Source organism: Crocuta crocuta, unplaced genomic scaffold (genome assembly GCF_008692635.1).
Source record: "Crocuta crocuta isolate KB4526 unplaced genomic scaffold, BGI_CrCroc_1.0 scaffold216, whole genome shotgun sequence".
NCBI lineage: Eukaryota > Metazoa > Chordata > Mammalia > Carnivora > Hyaenidae > Crocuta > Crocuta crocuta.
The window spans coordinates 12,257,986-12,275,013 of record NW_027531504.1 but is presented as its reverse complement, the minus strand read 5'-3'; the positions used below and the strand labels follow the sequence as shown (position 1 = coordinate 12,275,013).

At 33.6% G+C, this 17,028-nt stretch overlaps 1 protein-coding gene across 1 annotated transcript in view; it reads right to left on the bottom strand.

Annotated features, from left to right (window-relative positions):
• Nucleotides 1-17,028, bottom strand: part of CEP290 (centrosomal protein 290) — a 91,245-nt gene that overhangs the window by 27,781 nt on the left and 46,436 nt on the right. The window contains exons 28-38 of the mRNA XM_077772266.1: nt 15,975-16,126; nt 13,025-13,136; nt 11,949-12,404; nt 11,013-11,177; nt 9,529-9,636; nt 9,190-9,324; nt 7,760-8,026; nt 7,015-7,122; nt 5,606-5,805; nt 3,252-3,465; nt 1,717-1,854 (exon numbers count right to left, since the gene is read on the bottom strand). Coding sequence (XP_077628392.1) covers nt 1,717-1,854; nt 3,252-3,465; nt 5,606-5,805; nt 7,015-7,122; nt 7,760-8,026; nt 9,190-9,324; nt 9,529-9,636; nt 11,013-11,177; nt 11,949-12,404; nt 13,025-13,136; nt 15,975-16,126 — 2,055 coding nt within the window. The remainder of the gene's footprint in view (nt 1-1,716; nt 1,855-3,251; nt 3,466-5,605; nt 5,806-7,014; nt 7,123-7,759; nt 8,027-9,189; nt 9,325-9,528; nt 9,637-11,012; nt 11,178-11,948; nt 12,405-13,024; nt 13,137-15,974; nt 16,127-17,028) is intronic.

Sequence of the window (17,028 nt, the reverse complement as noted above, 5' to 3'; positions counted from 1 at the left end):
TTTTTCTATCTTCATTTCAAATGAACCAAGTTTGTTTTGAGAAAAACAAAACATGAAGAAACTGTCTAAGGCAATTCATCTTCAACAAACACCCAGAAACAAAATTTTATCAAATAAGCAAATGTTTTATTGTAGCTGAAATAATTTAAAGGAACAAGGATATATGAATGTACATGGTGATGTTTTAAATGCTACGAAGACTTAGAGTATTGATAAAACAAAATCTCTAACTTGTAGTTTCTAATCCACTTTGTAAAGACACAACGTAAAAGCCTAACTTGCAGTACCTGACACTATATTGAAGCCACTATACAGGAGTCCCCAGCTGTCCTATATAGTAACACAATGGAAATACTGGTATTTCCAAAAGTATTACCAATAACACTATTAAGAAATTATTAGCACTACTACAATGCAGTTAGAAGAAACACAAACTGTCTAGGAGAAGTCAAAAAAAGCTTCAAGAAAAAAGACTTTAAGACTTAAGAATTCAGAGAAGATGACATTTCAGGCAAAGAGGTACTGAAGAAGATCTCAACAAAGGGCTATTTCTGTGATATATTTATTTACTTAATGGATTTTTACTGTCAACTCTACTGATAATCTTGATAGGTACAATGGGAGATTCAAAAAAATTATGTAAGGATGCCTGCCTGGCTCAGTCAGAAGAGTATATGACTCTTGATTGTGATCTTGGTCCTAAGGTTTAAAACTTTTTTTAAATGTTTGTTTATTTTTGAAAGAGAGAGAGAGGATGCAAGCAGGGGACAGCAGAGAGAGAGGGAGACACAGAATCTGAAGTAGGCTCCAGGCTCTGAGATGTTGCACAGAGCCTGACATGTGGCTCAAAGTCATGAACTGTGAGATCATGACCTGAGCCGAAGTCAGACACTTAAGTGACTGAGCCACCCAGGTGCCCCTCAGGGTTGTGAGTTTGAGCCCCATGACAGGTATTAAAGATTACTAAAAAAATAAATAAGCTTAAAAAAAAAAATCTAAGTAAAATCCAGTCCCTACACAATTTAATGGTGGTGAAGAACACACAGAAATAAATTGAGAGTAAATCAAAATTACAAACAAAATAAAACCTACAATTTTTATATTTTTCATTTTATGTAGAATATACTCTATGAAACTCTGTGTAAAGAAATTTAAAAATCATTATGAAATACATGTTTTATAAAATTAATTTTAAATCACTAAATCTAATGCTCTATCGTGTATGAAAACAATAAAATACATAGCCAAGAAACACATATTTATCTCCAAAAGAGGCTTCAGAGTTAGGCAGCTCTACGGATTAAATGTCAAGAACTATATAATCTCCATAAACTAGTTCAGGGGGAAAAAAAGGAAAGCTAACTAACTCATATTATGAACTAGCAAAAATTAGAAAAATTTGATGAAGCAAAAGAAATAAAACAAAGAAATCTACACACATATCTCACTTAACATAGAAACAAAAATTTTAAGTAAAGTGTTCATTAATTCTATTAGGAAGAAGTAACTAATAATGGCCTAATTTTTGCTACTCTCTAAGATGATGATCAGTGTGAGTACAATGATGATTCTTATTGTTCAAAAATGTGTGTTTATCTACCAATAAATCATTAGAATAAATTATTCTTTATCAAAATTGCTATATATCAAAGTGGATCCTCTTCTGATAGTAATTATAAGGAACTTTGTTATATTAATGCATATGTTGATGTTCACCTTTAACTCTTTGGTATGTCGATCAACAATTTGTTGAACATTGAGATTTGCCTCTTTCTGAGAAGTTGCAGAAATAATACGCTCTTCAGCTGCTGCTGTCATTTCTGTCCGGAGTTCCAAAAGTGCTCGACTAAGTGCCTGAATATTATAACATATATACTTTTTTAGAATTAATATTTTATATGAGCAACATATAATACAAAACATTAACATGCATTATCACTTTTAACTATTTTCCTAAAATACCATGTGTTTAAGCAAACATAACTCACAGACTAAGAGTTCAACTTTCTAGGGCACCTGGGTGGCTCAGTTGGTTGGGCATTTGACTTCAGCTCCAGCCATGATCTTATGGTTCGTTAGTTCAAACCCACATTGGGCTTTTGTGCTGACAGCTCAGAGCCTGGAGCCTGCTTCAGATTCTGTATCTCTCTCTCTCTCTCCTGTCTCTCCCCTGCTTTGCACTGTCTCTCTCTCAAAAATAAATAAACATTAAAAAAATTTTTTTAAAAAAGTCCAACTTTTTCAAAGGAATTTTCTTTAGTAATTGCATTCAATTCTTTTCTAATTGAGTGTGAGTTCAAAATCTTGACAATAATAATTCTGAAAACCAACACTAAGTCAAGCCATTTGTGCTATAAAAGCTGCATGTTTTGTTTTCAATATTCAAGTTTATTTATGTTTTTAGTGTTTATTTTTTTTGAAAGCAAGAGAGAGATAGAGCATGAGTTGGGGTGGGACAGAAAGAGAGGGAGACACAGAATCTGAAGCAAGCAAGCTCCAAGCTCTGAGCTGTCAGCACAGAGCATGACATGGGGCTCGAACCTATGAGCCATGAGGTCATGACCTGAAGTTGGATGTTTAACTGACTGAGCCACCCAGAAGCCCCCCATATCCAAGTTTAGATATTTATCTGAATTACTTAGTACAAGTGAAATTAATTGAATTTATATAGACAAATAAAATTATAAGAAGTCTTGAATTTTGCCAATAAATTTCATAAGCTAGCAGAGAAAAACAGCGGTACCTTCTAAAACAATTCAGTGCCTCAAACCTGAGATAAATTTTAAAACTACCTCAGAAACCCCGCTGACCCGCCTCTGAAAAAACTCTCTGTGACTTCCTTCTTTAAACATTCCTCCTCACTGTAATTATATCCCTAATACTCCCCAAAATTGTTCAGTCATTCAAAATATTATTCAAGATGGCCTCAGTAGCATACAATCCCAGTTAGAAAAGGAGAGAAAATAATGGGATTAAGATTTGCCCTTATTTTCTATAGATAGCCACAAATCAAACTGATGACAATGTAAAAATATAAACTGGGCTATATATGTACTTTAAAACCCCACCAAAAGGTGAATAACCTGCTTAATAGCATAAGACAAAGCCCATATTTCTTATTACAACATATATATACACACATACACACACACACACACACACACACACGTAATCTTTTACAAATCTTCTCTAAAAGCAATCTATTACCACACATATATCCTAAACAGTGATAATACTCTGTTGTTACTCACTTTTTGTTGTTTCTCTTTCAAGGCTAACTGGCTCTTTAGACGTTCTACTAGATTTCTCATTGTAGTTGTTGGAGCTCTTGAATTTGCTTCTTTTTGAGCCTGAAGCTCAGATTTTAAACTCTGTGACTCCTTTTGTGACTGGGCCAGAAGACACCTTAAATCCTCTACTTCTGCCTTCACTTTTTTCACTTCATCTGCATGGTTTTCTTGGAGCCTAATATAAGCAAACATATGTGTTTAATGAAGAGGCTGCTTCAATGAACACTTTGATTGATAGGAATTTTGTAAAGAGCAAATGTTGGGTCCGAAGTGTCCTTACAACCTAAGTCTTAATTCAAATCAAAACAAGGACAATTCTTTGTTCCGCTTAACTCTTCAACTTAAAATAAACTTTCTTTTGTAGTTTATCTACTATTTTTGGCAATGAATATACCAAGTAATTTTATACCTCTAGACAATATAAAGAACAAAACAGCACTTTAAATATTATTTCTCCTGCAAGGTGTAATAAAAACTGAAGTTACTACAAATAATCATCAAATTGTGAAAATATGAGGTCTTAATAAACACACAGATTTATAATTTAAGACACATTAAAATACACATATCAATGTGCACACAGAGAATAAAAGTATAATTTTAGTCTAAAATGACAACGGAAACGTACAAAACAACCATCAAGGATTTCATGCGGCAAAAATTTATATACATACAAGATAATTTCAAAAGATGATTATTTTCTATACTCACGAATTAGATTTAAAACCACAAGCAATTTTATCCTCCAAAACATGACAGAAACTTACTATACCAAAAATAACATCTCATGTAGAAAATTTAATACAATGGTGAAAATGAGATTGAAAAGATGCCAAATACTACTGCTGGTTCTTTTTCTTTCAGAGAGTAATTTCTTAAAAGTGGTAGCTTCTTAATAAAGCAAAAGTAGTGTTAATTTTGTCAGAGACATCTTGGAAGAATATAAAGACCTTCAGAGCTGGAGTGGAATTATAAAGTCAAGTAGTTCAACTTTCCCATTTTTTCAGATAAGAAATTGAGGTCCAGAGAGATCATTGCTAGGTAGAAGCTAGGCAAGAGCAGTGGAAGGAACACTCTGAGTCAGAGTCCCAAGTCCTTGAAAGCGAATAACAGAGGTCTGAGTTGGAGGCAAGGACACCAATAAAAGAAAAAAAAAAGCCGCACAATAAGCCAGAGTTCAACATCTCAACTTTGTGGCTTCAAGGCCTTGGGCCTGACAGATCAAGAACCACAGGTGCAGAGAACATGCACTCTCCTCTTCCACCTCTGCCCCAGGGTAACCCCTAGACTCACCATAATGCATAGATACCCCTACCTGCCTCTACTTCCCCCACCCACCTGCCCTGTGAAGGTTCTGGTACAAACCTTACAGGGTCAAACTCCCCCTCCATGACTGTGGGAGGAGTTTCCCAAGTGACTGGAAGCAGCCTCCATTAGGGACCCACCCCATTGCCTGTCAGATTTCTCCCAGCCCAGAGAAACCCAATACTATCTAATTCCAAAAGAACCTAGGGGCCAGTTCCACCTCAGGGAACCTACAGCTCTCCTTTCCCACCTTGGAGTGTATTTTTGCTTTAATAAACTGCTTTGTGCTTGCTACTTTCCTCCCGGTTGTCTTTATTCTGAGCACTGATCCCCACGTAAATCTTCTCATGGGCAATCCAAGAACCTAGACCTCCATTCACATGATGTAGACACTTTTCTCATTCCTAACATTCTACAATGATTACAAAATGCACTAACTATAAACCCGTTTTAGATCTAAAATCTTTCTTGTGATAAATTGGTTGAGCAATGATTAGACTCTCAAATATAGCAAATGAATGCTGTAACTATGATTAATTAAAAACATAATTTTTCATTCGACAAATATTCAACCTCTATTATATGCGAGGTACTGTTATAGGTGTGTAAACAAAAGTTTTAATATTTATACACTACTTTACAATTTTCAAATTACTTTCACATACAGTACCATTTGGTCTTCATACAGAAGGAGCCAGGGTCTTTTCCATTTTATAGATGACTAAATGGATGCTGTAATTAAAGAAGTTAAAAACGAGAGTATAGAACAAGAATCATGAATTGGCTCTTGGGCCAGATTAACTCGAAGGTACGTTACTGAGCATTCCTGTGGCCTAGTTCTGTATATGAAACATGGAGAGAACCATCTATGTCATAATAATCCTGAGGATAAAATGAGGTAATAAACATAAAGGTTTTAGACTATGCATGGCACAGCAAATGCTTATATTTATCCTCATTATATCATTATTACCATTTGCCTGCTTTTAAAATACATTCCTAGAACTTACCGTAATTTGATATTTTCAAATTCTTTGATTTTTAATTCAGTGATTTCTTTTTGTCTCTCCAAATCTTGAGATACTTTTTTTAGTCTGGCCAAAAGTGAAGAGAGAGAATCATCTTGTTCTGCTACTGTCTGTTCCATCTCAGCCAGACGAATAAAATGCTTGTTGGTAGGAAATGGAGTAGGAGACTGTTTTATTAAATCCTAGGAAATATGAATAAATTAGCCATAAGCATGTACAATTACTCCATAATTTTAATTCGGTTCCTCAAATTATCAAAATATACTATCTAATCTAAAATATAATGATTTAATCGGGTGTGTGGGTCAGGTCGTGATATCACTGTTTGTGGGTTCGAATCCTTCATCAGACTCTGTGCTGACACCTTGGAGCCTGGAGCCTGCTTCAGATTCTGTGTCTCCCTCTCTCTGTCCCTCCCCCACTCATGCTCTGTCCTTCTCGCTCTCAAAAATAAATAAAACATTAAAAAAAATTTTTAATATAATGTTTTAATAGCCAATGAAGACAAGAAATACAGATCTAATTCTTTGTATTTCCAGTATTGAGTAAAGCATCATCATGCAGTGGATGATCAATCAATGTTGATTGAATTCATTAGCTAAGGCTTAAGAATACTAAGATGTGTTCAGCTCAGGTCATGATCTCATGGTTGAGTTTGAGCCCTGCATCGAACTCCACACTGACAGTGCAGAGCCTGCTTGGGATTTGCTCTCTCTCTCTCTCTCTCTCTCTCTCTTTGCTCCTTCTCCGCTCATGTTCTGTCTCTCTCTCTCAAAATAAATAAGTAAACTTAAAAAACAAAAAGAATGGTAAGATTTGCATGTTAGGAGATGAAAGTTAGGTCAGTTCACACATATAAAAGACAAAGATCAAAGGAAGCAAGTGTGAACTGAATTCAGAACAAGAAAAGCAGTTAGATATTGGTAAACTTACAGCGAACAGAACATGAAAAGAAAAACTGAGGTCGGATCATGCAAGGCTTTGAGTATATGGCTAAGAAATATAAGCATGATTCTGTAGGCAACAGTGAGCTACTTAAGATGTGGACTTTGGGGGGAAAATGATCAGAGCTATGACAACACAGGTAGGATGCCTTCTACTCAAAAAAAAAAAAAAAAGTCGTGAATGTTAAATTTTCAATTATATGATCTCAAAAGTCAATGACGAATAGAACAGGGGCACCTAGGTGGCTCAGTCAATTAAGTGTCGGACTCTTGATTTCAGCTCAGGTCATGATCTCATGGTTCGTGGGATTGAGCCCCGCATCAGGCTCTGTGCTGACAGTGTGAAGCCTGCTTGGGATTTTCTCTCTCCTTCTCTGTCCCTCCCCTCCCCTCAAAATAAGTAAAAATTAAAAAAAAAGGAAAAGAACGAAGTTCCCAGAATCTTACCCAAGCTGTTTGCTTGAATTTATTGAGTGAACTATCAGCCTGTAGTTCTAATTTACGATGAAGAATATGAAGGTCTTCCTCATGTTTCTTAACAATTTCTCTTTGCTCCTGTTTATAGCAAATCAAAACCGTATCATTAAGTATTAAATAAATTCACATTCTAAAGATCTTAAACATCGTATTATCTTTAATCTTCCAAAATCCCTATTAGATAGGGAAGGAGTATTATGTATATGGTGTACATATATTTACACCAGTATTCATTTCCCTGGTACATGTCCATATTGACAAATCCAGCCTCAAATCATAATTTATTCTTAATATCAGAATAATATGTATCCATTATGTTTTAACTTATTTCTGGAAAACTTTTTAAGTGTAACAAGTTTTCCTATCAACATTCTAGCAAATCAGATTTCCACTGACTGCTAACTAGTCTGATAGATTTCATTCTAACTTATTGCCTCAATCTTTACCTGTAAGCTCCATTGATATTTTTCAAAATCTTAACGATTTCACCATATCACAGCTAGTCCTGGTCTAGTCATTTCATAAGAGAAAGACAGACATTTACAAACTGCCAGTTTTACTGACAGAACTATAATCCAATCATGTGAAAGCAAAAATTCCTAAATAGAATCATCTGAAAGCATGAAACAAACTACCCCTTCAGGGCAGAATAATATTTGGCATTTGACTAAAAAACATAATAAACAGAAGAGCAAAGCATAATGTAATAACATACCTCTCTTGCTTTTTCCAGAAGATGTTGATACTTCTTTAACACTTCTTCCTTTTGATTTAACCTTGCCTGCATATTTGCAATGGTCTGCTGAGCAATTTTCAGTGTGTGCTGTGATTTTGGTTCTACCTCTTTTCTGCCTAGTTCAGCTATAAGCTTTTCACGTTCTGCAGTGGCAGGCAGTCGAAGCCTCAGTTCAGTGATGACTTTGTCTCTTGACAGAATATTTTGTTCTGCGCACCGTAAAGCAGATTCTTTTTCTTTTAGCTTCTACAATAATCGAATCATAATAAAATTATTAAAGTATATTTTTTCATTTAAGAATGCTTCATCCGAATTTTGGTCAGATTAATTATAAGCAAAAAAAAAAGTTTCACTTCATTTTTCACATCATACTTATACTAGTGATATATTGATATTAATAAGGTTATGTTTCTTATATTTCCATGTGACAGCACAGTTATCTGCATGCACATTTATTTATAAGATTATAACATGTGTTATTAACTTCACTGTTCAGTTTATTTAGCTCTTGTAACTTTAGAACTAGGAATGTCTGGTGGTAGTAGATTTAGAAAGGAAATATAATAAATCATTCCTTTTAGTTTCGCCCAATAACTATCTGCCCTAAAAAGTAATCCATAAAAGTCAGCTGAGTATAAAAAGTTGGAAATTCAGTGACCCAAATCAATGAATCACCATTATATAATCTGTAGCTCATTAAAATAAAACTGGAAAAATGTTTACTCTTCTATAGGATTAAAGCAGACACTTTAAATCAAATAACTCAGTGGCAATTCACATAAATGACAAATCCTACAATTACTGAAAAAAATTTAAGTTTCCTCAATTGATTAAAATGTACTATTTTATTTACAAAATTTTAAAATTTATTTATCATTACTATGTTTAGATGTAAAACAAAATGAAAGTCATCTTCAGTTTATACTTTCTGTATAATTTAATAAAAACAGATTTGGTCACATTTTATTCAAATTTAAGACCCAGATTAAAGAAATGATTTCTAGCTCTTTCAAACCTTTTAACCACCCATAAAAGGAATGAACTGAAACTGATTCAGAGCATACAGCATACACTTCAAAATAAAACAAAAAAATAAACAAGTATGTAAACAATGCTCGATCATATAGGGTAAGGTAATATATTGCTCATAAAACTACAGGCAGATGCTTTTTGTTTCCTTTCATGTTTATTACTGCTGATCAGTAAATGACAAGTAGTGATTTCAAATCAACCCTATCTGCTGTTCTTTATAATAATGTTCTTTATTTAAAACCATTATAGTAAAGTAATAAAGATTAGAATTAGCAACAGACTCAAGATTCCACGCTTCACCTCTGTTAAAAAATATTTAGCAAACTCCACAAACATACCCAATAATACACTTAAAAAATGCAAATTCTTCCAATTACCTCTTCTAGTGATTTACAAGTTGCCCGTGTTTCTAGGATTATTCGAACATTCTCCTTAATTTTTCTTAGAGCAATCTCAAGTTGATTGGGAAGGGGCAAACTAGGGTCTGGCAATGATCCTGTCGCCTCTTCAAACTATTAAGAAATAGCATTTTTGAAAAAAACCAGTTACGTCACTAAGAAAAATACTGTTACAACTATATAACAAGACATGGTTAAACCTCACATATTTGAAATAAAAGAAGATAAAATTAATTAAAATTTTACTTTAAAAACACTTCTGTGGGTTAACAATACAGGCCATGCTACAGAGCAGCAAACAGAATTAACCATTCATACCTTTTGTGCTGCTTTTAGTATTTCATTTTGCTGATGGTCAAAAAGGTCTAGTTGACGTTCCAGCTCAACTTCTCTTTGGTCCCAGGCCATCTGCCTTTCTTCATGAAACTATCAGACACACACATAGACATTCACCAAGCACGTAACAAAAAAGTTTACATATATGTTCTTATTTAATCCTTACAACAACCCTTTGGGGTCACTGTTTTCTCATTTTACAGAAAAAGGAAGGAAACTCAGAGAGATTAAGTAACTTGGCTAAAATCACAGAGATAGAAAATGTGAAGTCAGGATTTCAATCTCTCCATGCATGCAACCATCCATCACATTTAATAACATGTAGTATGTGCTAAGCGCTATTCTAGGCAATAAATACGTATGTAATATGTTAGAGGGTGATGAATGCTGAAGAAAAATGAATTCAGATAATCCCTAGGTAGGGAATCTTGACGGTGGAATATACTGTTGTATAGTGGGTGGCTAGTGAAGGCCTCACTGATAAGGTAAGACATTTGAGCTAAGATCTAGGAGTAATATAAGCATAAACAATACAAGGATCTGAGCTAAGAGCACTCTAAGTGGAGGGAACAACAAAATTTGAGGCAAGTAAGCATGAGCTTAGGGAATTTTGTCTGCCTCTAAAGGGTATGTGCTTTATTCTACACCAAGCTGCTTTCTCCTACTCCATCAGTAGAAACTCCTAACTGTGAAGAGTCAAATAACTAATATCAAAATAAAAATTAACTACCAAACTTATGTATTATTCCTTTTAAGTGTAAAACAACTATTATAATGTAATTTAAAAAATACAAATTTTTTGAATGCCTTAGAAAATAAGAATCAGGGACACCTGGATGGCTAAGTGGGTTAAATGCCCAACTATTGATTTTGGTTCAGGTCATGATCTCACATGAAATCAAACCCTGTGTCAGGCTCTGCGCTGACATCCCCTGGAGTCTGCTTGGGATTCTCTCTCTCTCTCTCTCTCTCTCTCTCTCTCTGCTTGGGATTCTCTCTCTCTCTCTCTCTCTCTCTCGCCCCTCCCCTACTCATGCTCGTTCACTCACTCATGTGTGCTCTCTCTCTCAAGATAAACATTAAAAAAATAAAAATAAAAAAATAAGACACAGAGTCTATTATAACAATAATAATGAGAGCTACAATCAACTAAGAGAATAATGCAGAGCTGCCTTGGTCATTCAGTAGGTTAAGTATCTGACTCTTAGTTTCAGATCAGGTCATGTTCTCAAGGTTCATGAGATGGAGCCCCATATCAGGCTCTGTGCTGACAGCCCAGAGACTACTTGGGATTCTCTCTTTCTGCCCTTCCCGAGCTCGATCGCGGGCACACCATGCACATACACACATATGCATATACACTCTCTTTCAAAATAAATAAAAAAGAGAATAATGTAATCACTCATGTAATATTCTTACATTTAGCATCTTAGCAACAAAACAGCAAAATAAATATAAAATGAAACCTTGTTTTGCTGCACAATTTCTTCCTCCAGACTGCTGATTGTATGCTCATATTCAGAAATTATATTATTCAAATATTTTATTTCTTCTTTATCCTTGACTAATTCTCTATTAAGTTTAAGTTCTTGAAGACGTAGTTCTTCTATTTTCATATGCCAATTGATTACCTAAACATTTATAAATTATATGTATAAATGTAAACTGTCTATATAAATATTTCTCCATTGATCCTAATAATTTTAATTGAAATTAATATTCTTTGAGATAAAAATTACTCTTGGTTGAGTCACATGGCAAAGTTTATTTTGAATTTTCATAGTCTTTTATAAAAATATGTGCAATCTTAACAGAAAACATTCTTAAAATCATGTGGGAATGGATAATACTAACACTGTCATTTATTCACTTATTTTCATATATGTAATTGAAACGTTGGTTTTACTTTAAAAAATGGAAATCCTAAATATTTCTAACCTAGAGATTAAAATTTAGCAGCAAATTAATTGCTTTTCATTTAATGCATACCAAATTAGGGTAAAAACAAAATTATATTAAAAGTAAATGTGGGCCTACTACCTATAAATACTTTTAAACAGATAATAATTATGAAGGGTAGAACTCAACTGATAACCACTATAATGTTTACAAATAAATAAACTTAGTATTTAGTATACGTAAACTTTTCTAGAACGTTTAAAGCTCTTTGATTGTATATAATCTAAGCATTTCTACCAAAATCACTGTTTAGAAGAGTCTCATTTTATTTTCACAAATAGACATTCAAATAGCCAAAACTCTTAACTTATAAAACCTAAACTAATAACATTAATTGGAATTTTTGTCATATCAGAAGCATTTTTCAGATAACTATGCATTAAGACCTTAAAATTACTATGTAAGTCTTTTTGGAAATACTGAACTGAAAATCAGTGTTTTACCTTTTGGGCTCCCCTGGCATCCTTTAAAGTGCTTATTAACTCTTCCAGCCCCTTTAACTTTAATTCCATTTCCATTGTTTTGTTCTCCATATTTCTATGCTCTTGTTGAGAATTTTTCATTTCTTGCATTATCTTAAGTTTGTCGTTTTGTAACTGAATCATTGTTTTAGAGAACTTTTCCTGTTGTGCCAAGGGTAAAGCTCCACTAAACTGTCGTCGGAGAGACTGAATTGTTTGGCGCAGATGTTTTGCTCTGTTTCTTCCCTCCAGACGGGCGTAATAGAGAGCCTGTTCCTTTTCATCAAGTTTCTGCTCTAAGCGCAAATTACAGGCCTCCATCTTCTGCAGTTTCGATGTAACCGACTCCAACTTACCAAGAGCAGTAGCCTCACTGATTTGAAGAGAGACGACGTGTTGATGCAACTTGGCAATTAGTGCCTTTTCATCAGACTGTGCCTGACAGAAGGATATATTTGTAGTCAGTTTCAAGTTTTTCTGATGACACTTTTTGTGGGTTTAAAACTGCGACTTGCTACATAAAATTTTAAAAAGTATGTTATATTAGATCCTATAAAAATCTAGCCTAGCTTTTATACAGATTATCAAAAACTTGTCAAAGAAAAAGCCCCATAAATCAAACATACTTAAAATCTAAATCTAGTATCCAACTAAATAACTGCTGGCACATTACTGTTTTTTTTTACACCTTTCATATGTAAATAACAATGTTGGGATAAAACTAACGTGGATAATTTTTTTATCTTAAAAATTTATAATAGGAGAGTATGTAAAAAGCTATATATTAATACAAGAGAAAGTACAGTTGTGAAAGAGTTACTATTTCTCCTCAAATCTTAACTTTGTTTAGCTGCCAGCACAATGTACTTATAAGTATGTAAATGTTTTTCTGTATCATGAATGGTATTTCAAATTAAAGAGTTTGTCTAATCAGGTTACAATCAACAAGTATCGGAACTTCCATTTGATGTAGCCTCTGATTAAAACCGTAAAATTATCCAATATCTAATGTGAATTTAGGAGAAAAAACTACTTAAAAGAGCCAAAACTGTACTTACCTGATAGTCTAACAGCTGCATTCTGACAGATTCTACTTCTTTTTCCCTGGACTGTTGTTGTGCATTCAAAATTTCAACTTGTCTTTTGGCAATATCAGAAATCTCTCTCAGTCTTGGAAATAAAAAGATACTTTAGGAACAATTAGGTCCATTTTCTATTTATATACTAGTATTTCAGATTTTTAGATTCTTGGAAAAGTACTAATTTTCAGCATTTCTTCTTGGTATATTATACTAAAGCAAAATTTCTTAAACCATTTAATGGAACATTAATTCAATAAAAAACTCCATTCCCAAAATCCCTCTCCCTTGAAAATTCATTATACATAGTATTGTATGAAATGTTCTGAAAAAGCTCCAAAGTAAAAAAGTATCTCTCTTTCTATACCATAAGATACTTATTACCCTAGTTTGGCAGAGCTAGAATAAGGTTTAAGTAGGTTTATTTGACATAATTGTACAGTTAAGAATACAGGAATTTAAAATTCCTAGGTTCCCTAGGTGGATTAATATATGCTTTGTTTTACATTTACAAGCTATCAGAAATGAAAAAAAGATTATATGCTTACTACAATTACAAAAAATGGGAAAAGCTTGATGGTAAGTTATTAAATTTCCTCCAAGATTAGTATTATACAATCACACAGGTAAAGCAAAAATGCATTTTACTTTGGGGTAGAATAATTTTAGTGCACTGTGACAGATAAATCACGTTCCCTTATATTGATTAGAAATGCTCATTACTAGTTACACAGGTTTTAAAAATTAAAATAAAATGAATAACTATAAATTATTTTATCTCAAAAGGCGAGGTCTATGATAAGAGGAAGAATACAAAATGGAGTCCTTCATAGTGAAATGTCTGTATAGTGAAATTAAGTATAATTATATGAGTTAATATATGTTTAATACCTAGCACAGTATATAGTATTCAAAAAATGTAAACAGAATCAAAATCTGAATTTATTTTAATCTTTTTTTTAATGTTTTATTTATTTCTGAGAGAGAGAGAGAGAGAGAGAGCAAGCATGAGCAGGGGAGGGTCAGAGAGAGAGGGAGACACAGAATCTAAAGCAGTCTCCAGACTCTGAGCTAGCTGTCAGCACAGAGCCTGACACGGGGCTCAAACCCATGAACCATGAGATCATGACCTGAGCCAAAGTCGGACACTTAACTGACTGAGCCACCCAGGCGCCCCTATTTTACTGCAATCTTGAGAAACAAGAAGAGATACTAGTACTCCCTTAAAAAAGAGAAAAAAGTTTATTTATTATTTTTTTAAAGTTTATTTATTTTCAGAGAGCGAGGGTGGGGGAGGAAATGGGGAGGGGAAGAGAGAGAAAATCCCAAGCAGGTTCCTTGAGGCCAGGATCGAACCTGATGCAGGGCTCAAACTCCTAAACTGTGAGATCATGACCCAAGTTAAAACAAAGAGTCAGATACTTAACCAAATGAGCCACACAGGCACCCCTTCATTTCTTTTTAATTAAAAATTATTTTATTGCTAAAAAATGCTAACCATCATCTGAGCTTTCAGCAATCCATAATCTTTTTGCTGGTGGAGGGTCTTCCCTTAATGATGCTGACTGATCAGGGTACTGGTTGCCTAAAGCTGGGGTGGCAATGGCAATTTCTTAATATATTATTTTATTTATATTTAGTTGTTTTATTTCAGTGTAGTTAAAATACAGTGTTATACTAATTCCAGGTGTACAATACAGTGATTCAGCAATTCCATACACCACCCAGTGCTCTTCACAAGAAATGCGCTCCTTAATCCCCATCACCTAATTAACCCATCCCCTTACCTGCCTCTGCTCTGGTAACCAAAAGTTTGTTTTCTATAGTTAAGAGTCTGTTTCTTGGTTTGTCTCTCTTTATCAATCTCTTTTTTTCCTTTGCTGTTTCTTAAAATCCACATATGAGTGAAGTCATATAGTATTTGTCTTTTTCTGACTGACTTATTTCACTTAGTATTATATTCTCTGGCTCCATGTCGTTGTAAATAGCAAAATTTCATTCTTTTTATGGCCAAATAATATTCCTTTATATATATACATACACATACATATACACAACACTTCTTTATCCATTCATCTATCAAGGACTCTTGGGCTGCTTCCATAATTTGGCTATTGTAAATAATGTTGCTATAAACATGGAGGTGCATGTATCCTTCGAATTAGTGTTTTTGTTTTGGGGGGTAAATACCTAGTAGTATTTAGGGTAGTTCTATTTTTAACTTTCTGAGGAGCCTCCATACTGTTTTCCACAGTGGTTGCACCATTTGCATTCCCAACAACACTGCAAAAAGATTTTTTTCCCCTACATCCTTGCCAGTAGTTGTTTTTTGTGTTTTTGATTTTAGTATTCTGACAGGTGTGAGGTGTTTTCTCATTAAAGTTTTGATTTGCATTTCTGTGATGAATTTGATGCTGAGAGCATCTTTTCATGTATCCATTGGCCATCTAGATATCTTCTTCAGAGAAATGTCTGTTCATTTCTTCTACCCATTTTTAATCAGATTGTTTTTGGGGGTTGAATTGTATAAGTTCTTTATATATTTTGGATACTAACTCTTTATCAGATACAAGAAACTTAAGTTTAAATAAGTTGAATGACCACCACGCTTCCCTCCAACAAAAATATTAGTATGTCGAAGAACTAGATTACATAGGGTCTTGATTTGAATTCAGTGCTTTCTGCAATACTAATCCGGGACTTTGAAAAATATGAATCTTAAGAAGTTATTTCCTCATCAATATTATTATTTATGCCTGTTAAAGATTAATCTTGTTAGTATTTAACCTTGTTCTTACAAAAAAACAAAAAATAAAAACAACCAGTATCATTTCCACTAAGAATATTACCCCAAACCACTATAATTAGGTTTCTTAAAAATAAATTAGAGTAGATGCATCTAATGACTTAAAAGTTTGCATGCACTTACTTTGACACTTCAACTTTTAGTTCCATTTCAGTCTTCTCTAATTCTAGAATCCGTTGCCTGTCCGCATCACTTACTGTCTTGCTGACACTATCAGCTAGTTCATCTCTTAACATTTGTTCCACCTTCTGTGCTTCCAAATTGATTTTGGTAAGCTAAGAAAAGGTAACAAAAAATGTTCAGATATATTAGTTTTTGGAGAGGTTTTCCTCTCAATTTAGATATTACTACAGTTCTCTTTACTTAGCATTAGTCCAGATACTGAACTGAGTGTGAAATATTAAGAATGGACTGAAGAGGGTAAAGAGAGTCAGGAAAAGATTATAAACACTTGGGTTATAGGCTCACCCACCAAAAGTCATTTATATTGGACAACTCATAGTCTAATATTTGAATCTCTGATTTTCTAACAGTTGTTTGAAATGTGGTATATGCATTATGCTTTACTCCAATTATATCATCTATAAATAAAGATGAATGAGTTAAAAAAAATCTTAACATAGATTTAGTGATTCCTTTAAAATAAACAAAATGACAAATATGTTTTGAAAAGTATACTAATTCTCAAGGTAAACATTACAACAGTGCCACTTCATCAACTGTTAGATATTTGCAAACTGTTTTAATTGCCAACTGATTTAATATTTCTGAGCATATCAAAAAAGTCTAAAACTTACTATTAAAATATAAAGTCCTGAGAGCAGAACTTACTGTCTATTTTATTTCCTGTGATAAAACTAGCCACCATACAGTGTCTGGCATATAATCGGCACTCAATAAACATTTGTTAAATGAACAATGGTTGTGGAAGGCAATATCATTATTAAGCAAATAATATTTTTACATTAAATCTAATAATGTAACACTGATGAGAAATAAGAACTCATTCACAGAAATACCCGTCTTCTTTTTAAACAATTCAGATTAAAAACACATCTTTTATTCATCCATTACATGAAACACAGCACTGTATTAATGTTACTTCAGAAATACAAATCTCTTACAATATACAATGTCTAATGTGACTAATCCTTTATGCTAACTGCATGATAACAAT